This window comes from Nyctereutes procyonoides, unplaced genomic scaffold, assembly GCF_905146905.1.
Source record: "Nyctereutes procyonoides isolate TBG_1078 unplaced genomic scaffold, NYPRO_anot_genome, whole genome shotgun sequence".
NCBI classification, from domain to species: Eukaryota; Metazoa; Chordata; class Mammalia; order Carnivora; family Canidae; genus Nyctereutes; species Nyctereutes procyonoides.
Window position 1 is genome coordinate 32,302,708 of NW_026575042.1, and position 14,314 is coordinate 32,317,021.

Here is a 14,314-nt window from a genome sequence, read left to right on the forward strand (position 1 = left end):
TATCCACTCTGCCCACATCTTTGATGTGAACACTCTAATTTATTTGAGGGGGGCAAAAGAAGGGGGAAACAGACAAGCGCCTCTCTGCCCACAAATATGCCAGCTTATTAATTCCTACATCTCTGCCCTCATCCTTCTCTGTTCCAGGGATAGGAAGTCCTGCCCTTCACTTATCTAATCCTACCCATCCTTTGCCATAGGCAGGAAAATACAACCTTGAAGGGCCCAGAATTGTGAAAGTCTTAAAGGCCTTGGGAAATATTGAAATGTTCCTACAGGGTGTGGAGCCTCCAGGAGGTTCTCCAACAAGACCAGATGAGAAGGCATCTCTTTATCTCATGCACAAAAGCCGTAGTATATCTTGGGAACCTTCTAGGACTTCTCTTGACTTGTGGTTGAGGATTATCTCCTGAACCATTTGGGCTCCCACAGAATGGTGAATATGGGTTTTAGGCCTTGAGAGACCATGGATCTGGTGGAAATAGTACTAGGAGGAGTGTGGTTCACAGTTTACCCGCCCCCAGATAAAATGGATTCTGAACCCTCTGAAAAGGGGGTGTTTTGGACTTCAGCAGGAGGTGCTACTGTGACTGTCACAATTATAGAAAATTCTAGAACAGAGACCACATAGTCCTAGACAGAGCTTCAAGGCTATGGCAAGGTTAGGAAAGCCCCAAGTCCAGTGAGTGGGGCTGGTGGTGACAGCCACTAAGAGCCACAGAGAAAGGTTCAAGTACAGGGTTGGAGGAGCAAACACTGAGGGGTCTCTTTTCCCACTGTGAAGAACTCAACTGCCTTTGGGACAGCCATATGGTAAATTTATTCACAGGCAAGGAGGCAAAGTCCAGGGATCTAGACCCACCAGGTTGGGGCAATTAGGTCTAGGAATGTGGAAACAACCCCAGGAGTTGGTTTTCTAAGGAATGCGGGAATGGAGTGTAAATCCTAAAGCATATCAGAAAATAGATCGGTCACCAGTGAAAGGACAGAGAAGATGCTTGCAGCATTGGCTGAAGTCCACATCAAGCTGGAGACCCCAGCACACCTCAAGCAAGGCTTCTGGCCAGCAGACCTGTGCATACCAACAGCATCTGAGGCCAAAGGGTGAGGGATTACAACAACCATGGGCGCCTGGACCCAAGGCCAGCCTCTGCTGTGCCCTCAATGTTGCTCTCCCAAACTGCACTTGGTTGCGTGTCAGTACCCACCCCCCCAGCCCCTGGTCAGTTACTCCCCTAAATCTCTGCCACACTCCTCAAGTTCTACCCAGCCGGGCAGGCATTCTTCTCTCCTCGCCACTGGCCTGGCTTCCTCTTTTATCATAGTATCCACAGGCTCGTGTGTGCTGCTCAGTAACTGTTTGTGAAGTGAATTAAGAAATTAGGGACGCCTGGGTGGCTCAGCGGTTGAGCATCTGCCTTCAGCTCAGGACATCATCCTGCGGCCCCAGCATCAAGTCCCACATCGGGCGCCCTGCATGGAGCCTGCTTCTCTCTCTGCCTGTGTCTCTGCCTCTGTGTGTGTGTGTGTGTGTGTGTCTCATGAATAAATAAATAAAATCTTTTGTGTGTCTGTGTGCATGTGTCTCTCATGAATAAATAAATAAAATCTTTTTTTTTTAAAAAAAGAAGTTAACAAATGACAATATGTCTCTGGTGACCTGAGATACCAAGTAGGAAAATGGTATACCCAGGGAGCAATATGGTGGGCATGGCAGCTGGGTGCTTCACAGTGGGAAGAAGAGACCCCTCTGTCTCTACTCCTCCAACCCTGGACTTAAAAGCCTTTCTCTCTGGCTCTTAGTGGCTGTTATCACCAGCCCCACTCACCAGACTTTTGGCTATCATGACCTCACTCCTTCCACCCACACCTAGGGGAGGACTGATCCCAGACCAGCCAGAGAGAAGGGAACTTATAGTCCAACTTAGGAGGTCAGCCTATCCAAAGAAAGAAGTTTCTAAAATGCCTTTCTTCAAAGATTTTATTTAATTTTTCATGAGAGACAGAGAGAGAGAGGCAGAGATATAGGCAGAGGGAGACACAGGCTCCCTTTGGGGAGCCCAATGCGGGACTCGATTCCAGGATCCCAGGATCATGCCCTGAGCCAAAGGCAGACGCTCAACCACTGAGCCACCCAGGCGTCCCACCTTATTTTTTTAATGTTAGTCTGGTTTTATGTATAAAAGCAATGCTTAAAAACATCATAAAATAAAAGTGTGTTTAAATCACAAAGTGAAACATTTTCTATCCCCAATTCCTGAAAGTCACTGTCAGTAATAGTTTGGTGTGGGTGTATCTTTTGTGGTCTCCAAAATGGTCTCATCCATACATGCCACCTCTTCATCCACTTGCTCTGTTACTTAAGAGTATGTCATGAACATGACCTTTTCCTCTCTTAGTACCTTACTTCATGCCTTTGGAGACTTCGCTGCTGCCCTTGTCGGTGTCTCAGGCATCCTTTGTGTGAAGGAACAGTGGAGACTAACTAGCTCTCTTTGGATGGTCATCCTGGTAGCTTCTGATGTTGTATCACTTCAAACAGAGCTTCAGTGACTGTTCTTACATGGATGTCTCTGCACCCTCATATGGATATCTCTGTACAATAAATTCTAAGAACAGAGATCCCTGGGATATAGAATTTTCACATTTTGCATTTTTAAAATACTTTCAACCTTAAATAAGAATAAGAATAAGAGTAATACACTCATACCTTTTTTTTCCAGATTCTTTACCTATTATTATCACTTCACCTCCATTTCTTTATCATTTGCCTGCTCCCCCTCCAAAAAATAAACTTTTATTTTCCTAAATTCTTGAAAGAAATGTTGGATACCTTATGGCTCCAACGTCCCCATATACTTCAGTGTGTACTTCTGCATTTCCTGAGAACAGGAACATCCTCTTACATAACTATAGTATAGCTGTCAACTTCAGTCATTTGATATGGATAAAATGCCTGACTCTCTGTATTCTAATTTTGTTAACTGACCCCAAAATGTCCTTTTAAGTACCTTTTCCACCTAGTACAGCATCCAGTCTCAGATCAGATGTTGCATTTTGTTGTCATCTTTATTTAGTCCTTTTTAACCTGGAGTATTTTCACAGCCTTCTTTTGTTTTTATGATATTGATATTTTTAAATAATACCATCTTTTTAAAAAACATAACTAATACCTTCCTCATTTTCAGTTTGATTAGACCCGGGTTACGCATTATACATTACATAACTGATGGTGTGTCCTTGTCAGAGTATCATATCTGGAGGCACATGATGTTCATCTGCCCCTCGTGGTGATGTTAAGAATTGCATATTTAAAGTTTTGGTAGAAAAAGTTTATTTCCCAAAACATTTTGCCCATTTAACTCCTGCCACGGTTTGTGGAGTCCTCCCATGTCCCCCATTCCCTCCCTCACACTGAGTCCCATCAGTCTTCCTAACTTTTTCCTGGCCTGTACATTCACTCTGCTTGTTAATGCTTTGTTTTTACAAACAAAGCAATACATGGTTTTTTTCCCTCCCTATTTCACTTTGAAATACACTTTAATATTCTTATCTCTCAGCAAATGTTCCCCAAACATCAAAAGTGCAGTACGCTCACATAGTCTTTTGTATCCCAAAACTCGCTTGGCCTTGGACAGTGGAAACAGTGCAGGTGGGATGGGACCGACCCCTGGCTGAGAGTCAGGGGCTCCACGTTCTGTGAAAGTAAAACTGAAGCCAGTCCTCCACAAATGGGGACACCCTCCTCCATTTCTCTTTCCTTCCTCTTTCTTGTTCCTGCTATGAGGAAAAGGCAGCGCAGGATTTGGCATGGGAGGACCCAGATTTAAGCTCCCTCTCCACCTTGGATCAAGGGTGGCCCCAGGCTGCCCTCCTCTCCTCACCAGCCCCCAGTGCTTGTAAAATGAGCTTCAGAATACCTGCTCCACATACCTGATGGGTAAGGTACACAGGGAGGAGCTGGCCTTCCTGATGGTCTTTGGGGCTGGTCCTGCCCTCCCTGGCCACCCCTCACCCCCACCAGAGGCAGATGTGTGCCTCACAGAACAGGACTCATGCCTGGAGGCAAGCAGAGCAGCCTCGCTGCACATCTCACACTCTGCTAGCATCAGCCAGCAGTTCCTCATACGCCCCTCTGAGATAATTAAGCATTATTATCCCTATTGGCAGGTGGAGACAGTAAGACAGAGTGGTTAAGTGACTTGGTTATAACTGCTGGGATTGTTTGAGAGAGAAGCCGTGCCAAGAAGGGAGTGTGGTTCAGAAGGCCAGAAGAGCTTAAGCTATTTAATGTGACTGATTATTTTAAAATAGCTGTTGGAGGGTGGAGACAGGAAGAGAGACTAGAAGTGTGGCTAGTGGACATTGGTAAGGCACCCCAAATTACACTGTGCTTAAGGAATATACCCAGTATATCTATTAAAAGGGGTTGCCATGGACAGTCTGTTAGATGTTTACATCATGTGAAGAGGAGGGAAAGAATCAAAGGCAGTCGTCAACTCATTGAGGGCAATAGAATAGACCCCGCAGGCTTCCCACACGGACGGACAGAGGTCTCTGAGAAGTCCCTGCAGAGACCAGCCTCAGTCTACAGACCACAGAGAATCGGCAGCCCCAGCCACGCTGCACCCCAGGGAGATGCAGCCCTGCCCCAGGAAGCTTGAGGGTCCTCATGCATGGTGCATCGGGCAGGAATGCAATGCAAGAAGAGCGCGGAGCCTGAGCTCATGGGGGAGGCACAGGGGCAAAGGTGGGATGGCCATCACAGGTTATTGACAGAGACAGGAGCCCCGGGGACAGAGGGACAAGTAGGAAAGCCCTGGGGTCAGTCCTCTTAGGGTGGGCCTGGGCTAAGAGTGGACAGCAGTGAAGCAGTGTGGGTGTGAGTGGGGCTCCGAGAAAAAGCACAGCACTTGCCTTTTTCAGAGGAGCAGTGGATACATAGTGGACATGGCGCAGGAAGCAAAAGGTCGATGGCAGGGGGACTGCCTCACCCCTTCCTCAACCTGCCCCTCCTCCGTTCCCTGATCCTCCCCACAACCTTGTCCACCAAAGGACCCAGAGGTTCACGGACCCCTCTCCACCTCGGGAATGGGCAGTTCTTTTCAGCGGTAGGCATGATGGATTCATTCCTGCTTCACCAGGTCCTTGATGAGGACTGGCTCCCTCCCTGCGTCACCAGCAGTCCACCATCTGGGAAGGCCAAGGGCAGAGAATCTGCAGCCCACTAGGCCACTAAATCCAACCACTCACTCCAGGGGCCTGCTTTTCAGGAGCGCTGAGAGCAAGACCCAGGCTTCTGGGACTGCACCAGGAGAGACCAGGCCCACCCTGTCCCTGAGCCCATTACCGCTTCAGGATTCCCAGGACAGTGCCCTCTTCAGGGCAGCAGTGGTATGTATGGTTCCCTGGCCTGGCCCAGAGAAGGGAGCAAGACACAGCCTCTTGGCAAGTGAATGAAGGCAGCCAGTGAATTCTTTGGCCCCTGTCTCTCCCCCTTTCTTTTTAATTATAAACTCAATAAGTGCTGTGTGACAAAAATAATAATAATATCGCCTGCCCCCATCTCAGGCATCAGGGGCTATTTCGAGGGTGAGTAGTAAAAGACAGCTGTTTGCCTTGCTGCTAGAGTACAGAGAGACAGCGTCTGTTTGGTTGAACGGGATTTTTTTTTCCAGCTGGGAAACGTCACCAAGTGGCCTTTCTGTTCTTCACACATGAAACACACACTATCATCCGCATATTTTTAGTTAATTTATGTCCAAATAGGCCTTTCTCTAGCTGCTGGAAAATTATGTTTGGGCTGCAATTACCTTTCGCAGCATCTCACAGAAGGGTTTCAGTGCTCGCAAAGCTCAGGGGAGAGGTAGCAAGGACCCCACTGACTGTAAATCTCTCCATTTGTAGTTATTCAAATCACATATTTTATTACGAGGACAAAATACATTGTGTCATTCATTTTGGAGAAGCAACTAATGCTTCAAGAAAAGCTTTGAAAAACATTCTATTTAGAAACAATTTTGTCTGCAGCCAACGCAGTGTGTCTTTCTAGGTTGTCTTTTCTCCCAGCCCTTTTTCTCTGTTATTTGTGTCATTTGCATGACAAATAAGACCATCCTCTCCAAAAGCTCACCTGTTCCTGCAGCCTGTTTCCCACCTAAAGTTCTAATTCTCTGTATGTTGCATCATAATCCTTAGCATGGTAATAAATTACAGTGTCACCATCAAGATTGTGGCTTCTGGAAAGAAATAAGCAGCAGGGCCAGATGAACTCTCTCAGAAGATGGAGAGACTGTTTTCATGCAAATTCCTGGCATCCTGGGGAACTAGGAACAGCCTCTTTATTATATAGACTCGATTGCAATTCCGCAGCCAGAAGCCATTTCCACTGGCTGTTAGAAGCTGGTAACACTCAAGAAAGATAACCTTTTAGGCAGAACCTGCTTTTCCTTCCTGGCTGATACGGGTCTTATCTGGAAAAATCACTTTGCTGATTAGGTTGGGCGAAATGGGTCAGTGTACTTTCAGAGCGCTTTTGAATAGAGACGTTCGTTCTAATATACTTTCTTAATTTAATGGTTAGAGCCACGTTAGACTTCTCGGTCCAGGGCAGTGGACAGTGACTAGGGAACGGGAGGAGGGTGTGTCCCATGCACGCACCCTGACCGCAGGGCCATCTGTGTCTGAGCTGTCCACAGAGGGCTGCACAGAGCCCCTCTCAGGGGCAGACGCCTCACCTAGGCTGACCAGCTGCACGGTCAGGACGGCCACTGCTCCACAGGGAGTGTCCGAAGGCCACTCCAGAGGGACACTTTCTGTGCAATGGAAACTTCAATTCACCCCACACTTCCCTTCGCCCATAGCTATACTTGGTGGAAACTTTGGTGAAACCAGTTTGCTGCCTTTTTCCCATCATTTTGAGATCTTTTGAGGTTTAGTGCAATGTTGGCAAATACATGCCCTATATATAGCCATTCATTCCCTCACCCGTGGCAGACATCGCTCATCAGTCACGGCCCTCTTCCTTGCTGAGCCCAGATGAAGTCTCGGAATCCTTCTCAACCCAGCCATTAACAATGCCCAGAGTTGGTATTCAAGATAAGACCTCACTCAATCCATGATTTATGCTTGGCGGGTCTATGCCAGTGGTTCTTCAAGTGTGGGCACCACACTGGGAATTTGTTAGAAATGTACATTCTCAAACCCTATCCCCAGAACTGGTAAATTTGAAAGTCTGGATTAGGGTTCTGTGATGTGTATTTTAACAAGACTTCCAGGAGATTCTTATGTACACTCAAATTTAAGAACCACTGTTCCAGGCTGGTGGCTGCATTCTAATGACTGCACATTAGCATCACCTGAAGCATGTTAAAATGTTAAAACCTACCAGCGCTTAGGCTCCACCACAACCAGAGATTCTATATAAATTAGGATATGTGTTGGCATTTAAAGAAAGGAAGGAAGGAGGGAAGGGAGGAAGGGAGGAAGGAAGGAAGGAAAGCCTTTTCCAGAGTGATTCCAATGGACAGCCAGGTTGGAGAACCACCAGCCTAGGTTTTCTGGGTATGCCAAGAATGAGGGTATTGATGCTGCCTTCAGCTCTTGCCGTACACAGCTAAGATGCAGCTGCCTAGGCCTAGAGTGGCCAAGCTGGGTCTTTGGCCACTCTGGTACAATGAGGATAGATTCTTCCTTGGGCATATCATGCCTCTCCAGCAAGTAGGAGTAGTGACAGTGGCTCCAGCATGGTCATCAGAGCTGCCTTCTGACTGTTGTCCTCATTACCACACCAGTGGAAGGGCCGTGGGTGCTGCCTCTTGATGTCCTCACCACGCAGCGCTCACATTGCTAAAGGAAGGGCAGTTCTTTCAAGGTGTACACTGGCCTGGGTCTGATCAACAGCGCCAAGGAAATGTCAACAGAGGGGGCCGAGGTTTACCTGCTGGGCTTCCATCTAATTGGTACAGGTACTCTCACTCCCAAATCCCATTGCCCCCTAGCGGCAGCCCGGGGTAGCTCTGCCACCTGGGAGTTCAGCAGCAGTATTTTTAAGCTAGGGCCTAATAAATATTTATATCCTCAGTGTATTAGTTTTCTGTGACTGCTGTTACAAAGTATCACACACTGCGTGGCTTCAAACAACAGGGATTTATTCTCTCTCTGTTCTGGAAGATAGAAGTCTAAAATCAAGGTGCTGGCTGGATCAAGCTTCCTCCCCGCTCCCAAGGCTCTAGAGAACAATCTCTTCCATGACTTTCTCTTAGTTTCCGGCTATTGCTGTCAATCCTTGGCATTCCTTGGCTTGCAGGTACATCATTCCAATTTCTGCCTCCATCTTCATATGTTATTCCCTCCTGTCCGTCTCTGTGTCTTCACATCGCCTTCTTTGGATACCAGTCATTGGATGTTGGGTATGATCTCCCCACCCAGTATGATCTCATCTTACTTGGTTACATTTTGAAACACTCAATTTCCAAATAAGGTCACATTCACTGGTACAGAAGCTTAGAACTTGAACATATGTCTTTTGAGGGGGGACGGGATACAATCCAACACACACAACTCAATAAATCTCTTTTAATGGTAACAAAAATACAATGAGCGGTTTACACATACAACATGTTGAATCTTCACAACAACCCCAATATGTTTTATATGTTGTAAACCTTTTGGAGAGTTGTTTATTGTGAAATTCAGAGATATTACATGATGCTCTTGGTCATAAACCTATAGCTTCCAGACTTCAAGGGGATTCCTCATGCAGCATGATCCCAATATTTGATGAACAAGTCTTTTATCACCATACTCAGTATTCATGAGTGTCTGGATTCCTGCTATATCCCCACTGAGACTTCATCTCACACAAGATGGCAGAGAAAAGTACTGTAGCAGTGCCTCTCGCCCACAGAAGTGTTACTTTTATGGGCATCACTAGGATAAGTAATCAGCAAGGGGAATCGATGTGATGCTCAGACTTTGGCCTGTAAAACTCCACAATTGACTGGGTTTTAGGACCAAAACTATGAGCTGTTGAGCTGTGCCTGTTTAATCTCACTGTGACAGGAGAGTGAGCTGGCTGGTGGCACTGGGGCTATCCCTTGATCCTCGAGAATGGAGCTGAGGCTCATCACTGACTGCCTCATCTCCGCGGGGATGCTGGGCAGCGTGGGTGCTTTAAACAACAGGAATTTATTCTCTCTCTTTTCTGGAAGCTAGAAGTCTAAAACCAAGGTGCTTGTTGCAATCTGGCTTTGGCTGAGGTACTAAAGTACCTCTACACTAAGACCCGCCACCTGTTGGTCACAGCTGCTGGCAGGTTGACCCTGAAGATGGCTGGGTTAGAATTAATCCACTGCCAAATATCTGCTCTTATTTTGTCAAAGTACACACACACACACACACATACACACACACGTTTTCTAGTTTATCTTATACCAGAGTTACGGCATGATTATTCTGAAGCAATGAATTTCAAACTTTTGAAGAATATCTCAGCAGCACAACAGTGCAAAGCTTTACAGGGAAGGTCAGTGTATGAAGTCCTGTGGGGAGCCTAGGGCCCTGATGGTGGGGAGATGCTCCTCCGTCCTCTTCCCTTCTCCCTCCTGCACACCCAGCAGTGAGCCATGGGAGCTCTGGGGAAACTGGATCCCTGCAGGATGCAGAATGCTTTCAAGTCCCTGGGGATAGCAGTCACCTGGCATCTTGCAGAAACACTGTGCTAGGGGACAGTGCTCCCTTGAAACCTGGTGTCAGCCTCCCTCTGCCCATGTGGATGCAGATTCCTTCCCAGTGAGCCTCATCTTTCCTCAACCCTCTGAGAATTCTTCCCTCATGTTCTTTCTCATCCAACAGAGCAAACCACTCCTCCTCTGTGCTCCTTCCTCCTTCCTGCTTTGGTGGGAGCCAGTGACTTCTAGAGCATGTTGCAATCAAATCAATGCTTTGGCCTTGGGCCTTCTGGTCCAGACTTCCCTTCCAGTCAGAGGACTGTCCTCACTAGCAAACCTCTGTCTGCTGTAACGCCATTCCATTAACTTTTCTTCTGTTCTCGCTCCACGGGGCTGGTCACTATACTCTAAATTAATAGCTTTCCTTTCACTCATCCAAAGACAAGCTAAGTAATCATCACCGTAGTTACCTCTGAGCATCAGAAGGTAATGCTGATGACGTGATGTTTGAAAAGCTGGGAGGAATAGTTGAAAATTGTCAGGAAGGACAGCACCCATCCTTGTGCTCCTTTTGCTTTCCCTTCCTTTTGTTCTCCTCAGAGGTCAGCATCTCCTGCTCTCTTGGCTGAGTGGGAGAGCTGGTGTGACAAGCTGTCACCTGTCTGTCCAGGGCGGCTCTTCTGGAAGGCTCTGCTCCCTGCTGGGATTGGAGGGGGGGGGGTGGCCATGACAGGCCAAACTCAGTGTTCAGTGAGGCCCAGCAGCACAAGGTGGCGGGAGGGCTGAGGCGCTTTGCCAGCAGGCCCAGCTCCGCCACTTTACATGCAAGAGGGAGCAACTCAACAGCTGTCACCGGCAGCCCCTGGGGTCTGCTCCAGACTTGGCAGAGAGGACACCTTCAGACTCCCAAACCACCTCTTTGAAATTCAGAAGAGCCACTTCATGTCCCCTCCCCCTCTCTGACACAACCATACACACACAAGATAAGCCCGAACTCGCTTCTCCACAGACCTACGCAGCCAAGCTTTCTCTCTGTCTCACACTCTGCTCTCACACATATTGATAAGTACTCAGAGAGCCCCATTCTCTCTCTCTCTCTCTCTCTCTCTCTCCCACACACACACACACACACACACACACACACAGAGTCACATTTCTTCTCTGTCTCACACACACACATATACACACAGAGTCACATTCTCTCTCCCATTTACACACACACATATATATACACAGTCACATTCTCTCTCTCTCTCTCTCTCTCTTTCTCATACACACACACACACACACACACATAGACATACTCACATTCATTAAACTCCTGCTCTCTCCTGCCTCACTTAGCCCAGGTATTGTGAGAGATCAGAAACCCCTTCCCTGGGGCCCAGGTGTGGCGTCCACCTCAGTGGTGGACACTGGCATCCAAGTGTTTAATGACTCCTGGTTCACTGGCTGAATTTTCCACCTCTCTTCCCAGCCATGGGCACCTTGTAGATAAAACCAGTGAGCTCATTCCTGTTCTGGAGGATGATGAAAACAAAGCACCCCGGTGCGGCAGAGGTCCAGGCCTGCCCTCCAGGCATTTGTCACGTTGCTGGTATTTGAGCTGAAGATGTCTCCTGCCACGAAGGCCTGCCATCATCCTCGGGGAAATCAGGACTGGCTTCTTTGCAGGAAGCTGGATGTGCACCTGGGGAGATTCGGGCCTGGCCGGGCAGCTGTTACTCCTCCCAGGCTCTGGTCAGGAAACCAGATAGAAATGCAGTTTGTTGCTTGCTCCTTTTTCTGTCACTTGCACTCAGATTAACAACTTACATTTTAAAGGTATTTTTGCCAAAGTCCAACATGCATCTCTGGTGATTGGAACAGATCGTGAGAGCGGTCAGCATAAAAATAGCCTCCTTTGGCGGAGGCATGAGGCAGATGCGGACGGGAGGGGGGAGCCTCATGTATTGTGCAGTCAGAGACCAGGCAGAGGGAAAGGCTGGGGAGGGAGAGCCCGCTACTTGGCAGGAAGATGTGAGAATGAGGATCATGTTTGTTCTAGAGATTGATGAGCTGTGGAGGGCACTGTTGGCCAGTGCCCCCACTTCACTCCGAGGAGTCGAGTGGCATCGGTCCCCTGCAGAGTGTGCCCTGCGCTCCGCCCCCCCCCCATTCCCCTTAGGGACTGCCAAGCTGCAGCCACGTTGGGCTCCCCCTTCCAGGTAGTTATCATCCCTACTCTTACCCCAGCGCCTACGCATGTTCTTCCCTGCTTTGACTTCCCTTCTCCCTCCCCTTTGCCTGGTTAACTTTTGCTTGTCCCCTGGGACTGAACATATGGTGAAGTAACAGTTCCCACGGGTGCAGCATGTCAGGCCCTGTCCCAAGCACTGTGTGGATAGTAACCCACACCATCCACAATCAGACTACATTGTGTGTGATCATTACCCCCATTTTGCTGATGAGAAAGATTGGCACAGAGAGGTTAGGTAACTTGCCCTAGGTCACATGGGTTGAAAGGGGCAATACTGGAATCTGGACCCAACCAAAGGCTCTAGGTGCTCTTAACTCCACAGGACGCTGGCCCTCTGGCTACTGCCAGCCACCTTGCCCACCCACTACCTATGTTAGGGAGTCTCCTCTGGTTGTCACAATGCCCTGTGTCCCCCTGGGCTGCACACTCCTCACTTTCCATCCTGCTAACAACACATTTCAAGTGTCTGTTGTCTGTCTGCCTCCCCATTCCCTATGCAGCCCGAGGGCAGGGACCATGGCTGGCTCATCTCTGGGATACCTGCATCTCAAAAGGGGCTTAGCACAAAGTGATACCCATTGCCTAATGTTGACGGGGCAGATGAATGAATGGATGGCTATCAATCCCTTAGGTACACAAAACAGCCCATGGTCTGGCAGACAAGCTGAGGGCCAAGCAGAGATCCACATAGGAAACATCCAGCGTGGGGTTGGAGGGCAAGAAGGAGAAGCAGGCATAAAAGTGGAAAGTGTATCTCCAGCCTTTAAAGATCAACCAACACCGAGAGGCAGGGAAGGTAGCCAGTGTCCACAGAAACCTGAGCACCGTTCACCAGGGCAGCCCAGGGCTGTCCCCAAGCTGCAGGATGAGGAACACTCTCCACTGCCCCTGCATACAGGTGGAACATGAGGAAACTGGGGCAGAGGGCAGCACAGTGTGATCCTGTAGGAGGCCCCCAGGAAGTACTGCCTGCCACTTGCCTGTTTTTGCATTTGTTTTGCTTCCTCCTGACTCAATGCTGTGAGTGTTACAGTGCTGCAGAACGAAGACTGCCATAACTCACATCTCACGGCTCACATGGCCAATCTTGCGTAGTATGGAATTGTATGTTGGGTTGCGCATACATTCCCACTCCCTCTCCCACCCACCCCTGCAATGGCCACATGAGGATCAGTGTGCGGGGAACTGGGGACCATCAAAGCTTCAGTACAGCAGTCGCCTCACGGGTGGTGTGCCCACATTCAGTGTGAGAGCAGCACGGCCCACAAGGATCCTCCTTGAGCCCCTGTATGCAGGTGCATAAAGGCAGTGCGGACTACCCTGGCTGTCCTGATTCATGAGACATGAGGGTAGGGGAGCGGAAAGGATGTGCATGCAGAGTTCATTTTCTCCTGCCTCCAACTAGAAACCTGACAGTTGGGCTGACCGACTTCTCTGTCTTCCAGGGAGGAAAGATCCCCGTGAGATGGACAGCTCCAGAGGCCATTGCCTACCGCAAGTTCACGTCTGCCAGCGATGTCTGGAGCTACGGGATTGTCATGTGGGAAGTCATGTCGTTTGGAGAGAGACCCTACTGGGATATGTCCAACCAAGATGTGAGTGTTAGTGGTACCTGGTTGCCACAAACCCCCATCCAGGGGTTCCCACAGGCAGTGGCATGCCAGATCTTCCTATCTGGTTTCAGCTCAGGGCCTTACAATCTGAATGTGGGGTGTCCGGGCATGGAGTGGGTGTGCGGGCGGTGCAAGGACCCCCTCGGCACCAATGTTGGAGCCAACCGAGGAGTCCAGCATGGAGATATGACAATCCCAATACCCCCAAAGGCCCATTTAGGTGCCGGGGCCAATCCAGGAGCCCCGGGGCTGGTTCTGAATGGCTGTGGATGATGAACTAGAGAAGGATAGAGCAGGATATTCGGCTCTGCTTCAAAGCGCCCAGCCTGCATGTTGTCCCTGTGTACACATCAGTGGGGAGCAATGCTGTCTGTTCTGACAGATGTGCTGCCGGGGGCCATGGGCTGCCATGAGCCAGTTGCAGTTTCTCTGTGGCTCACACCTCTTCTTAAAGAGAAGAATGGGAAAGGGCCCTTCTTTCCTGAGAGTCTACTCTTTGGGGGCCTTTGTCACCTATCAGTGAAGGAGGAGCTGAGCAGGCTCCCCAAAGCCAGTCAGGTTCAGATGACCCATGGGAGTGGGACCCCATCTGAGTGGAGGGGACCACCCCTCCAGGCTGCCTCCAAGGACAGCAAGGGGCGAGCAAGGGGGAAGAAGGATCATCTGAGATGCTTTAAGCAGAGGTGTTCCGGTTGGGACCCTTTGTTTCATAACTGCTAAATGGTGAGGAAGACTTTTGAGGATGATGTGCTTTGTTAAGGCCCCAGTTGAAAGTCATATATGGATTTCCA

General features: G+C 49.0%; 1 protein-coding gene across 1 annotated transcript in view; it reads left to right on the forward strand.

Annotated features, from left to right (window-relative positions):
- Positions 1-14,314, forward strand: part of EPHB1 (EPH receptor B1) — a 431,779-nt gene that overhangs the window by 404,393 nt on the left and 13,072 nt on the right. The window contains exon 13 of the mRNA XM_055321648.1: positions 13,356-13,505. Coding sequence (XP_055177623.1) covers positions 13,356-13,505 — 150 coding nt within the window. The remainder of the gene's footprint in view (positions 1-13,355; positions 13,506-14,314) is intronic.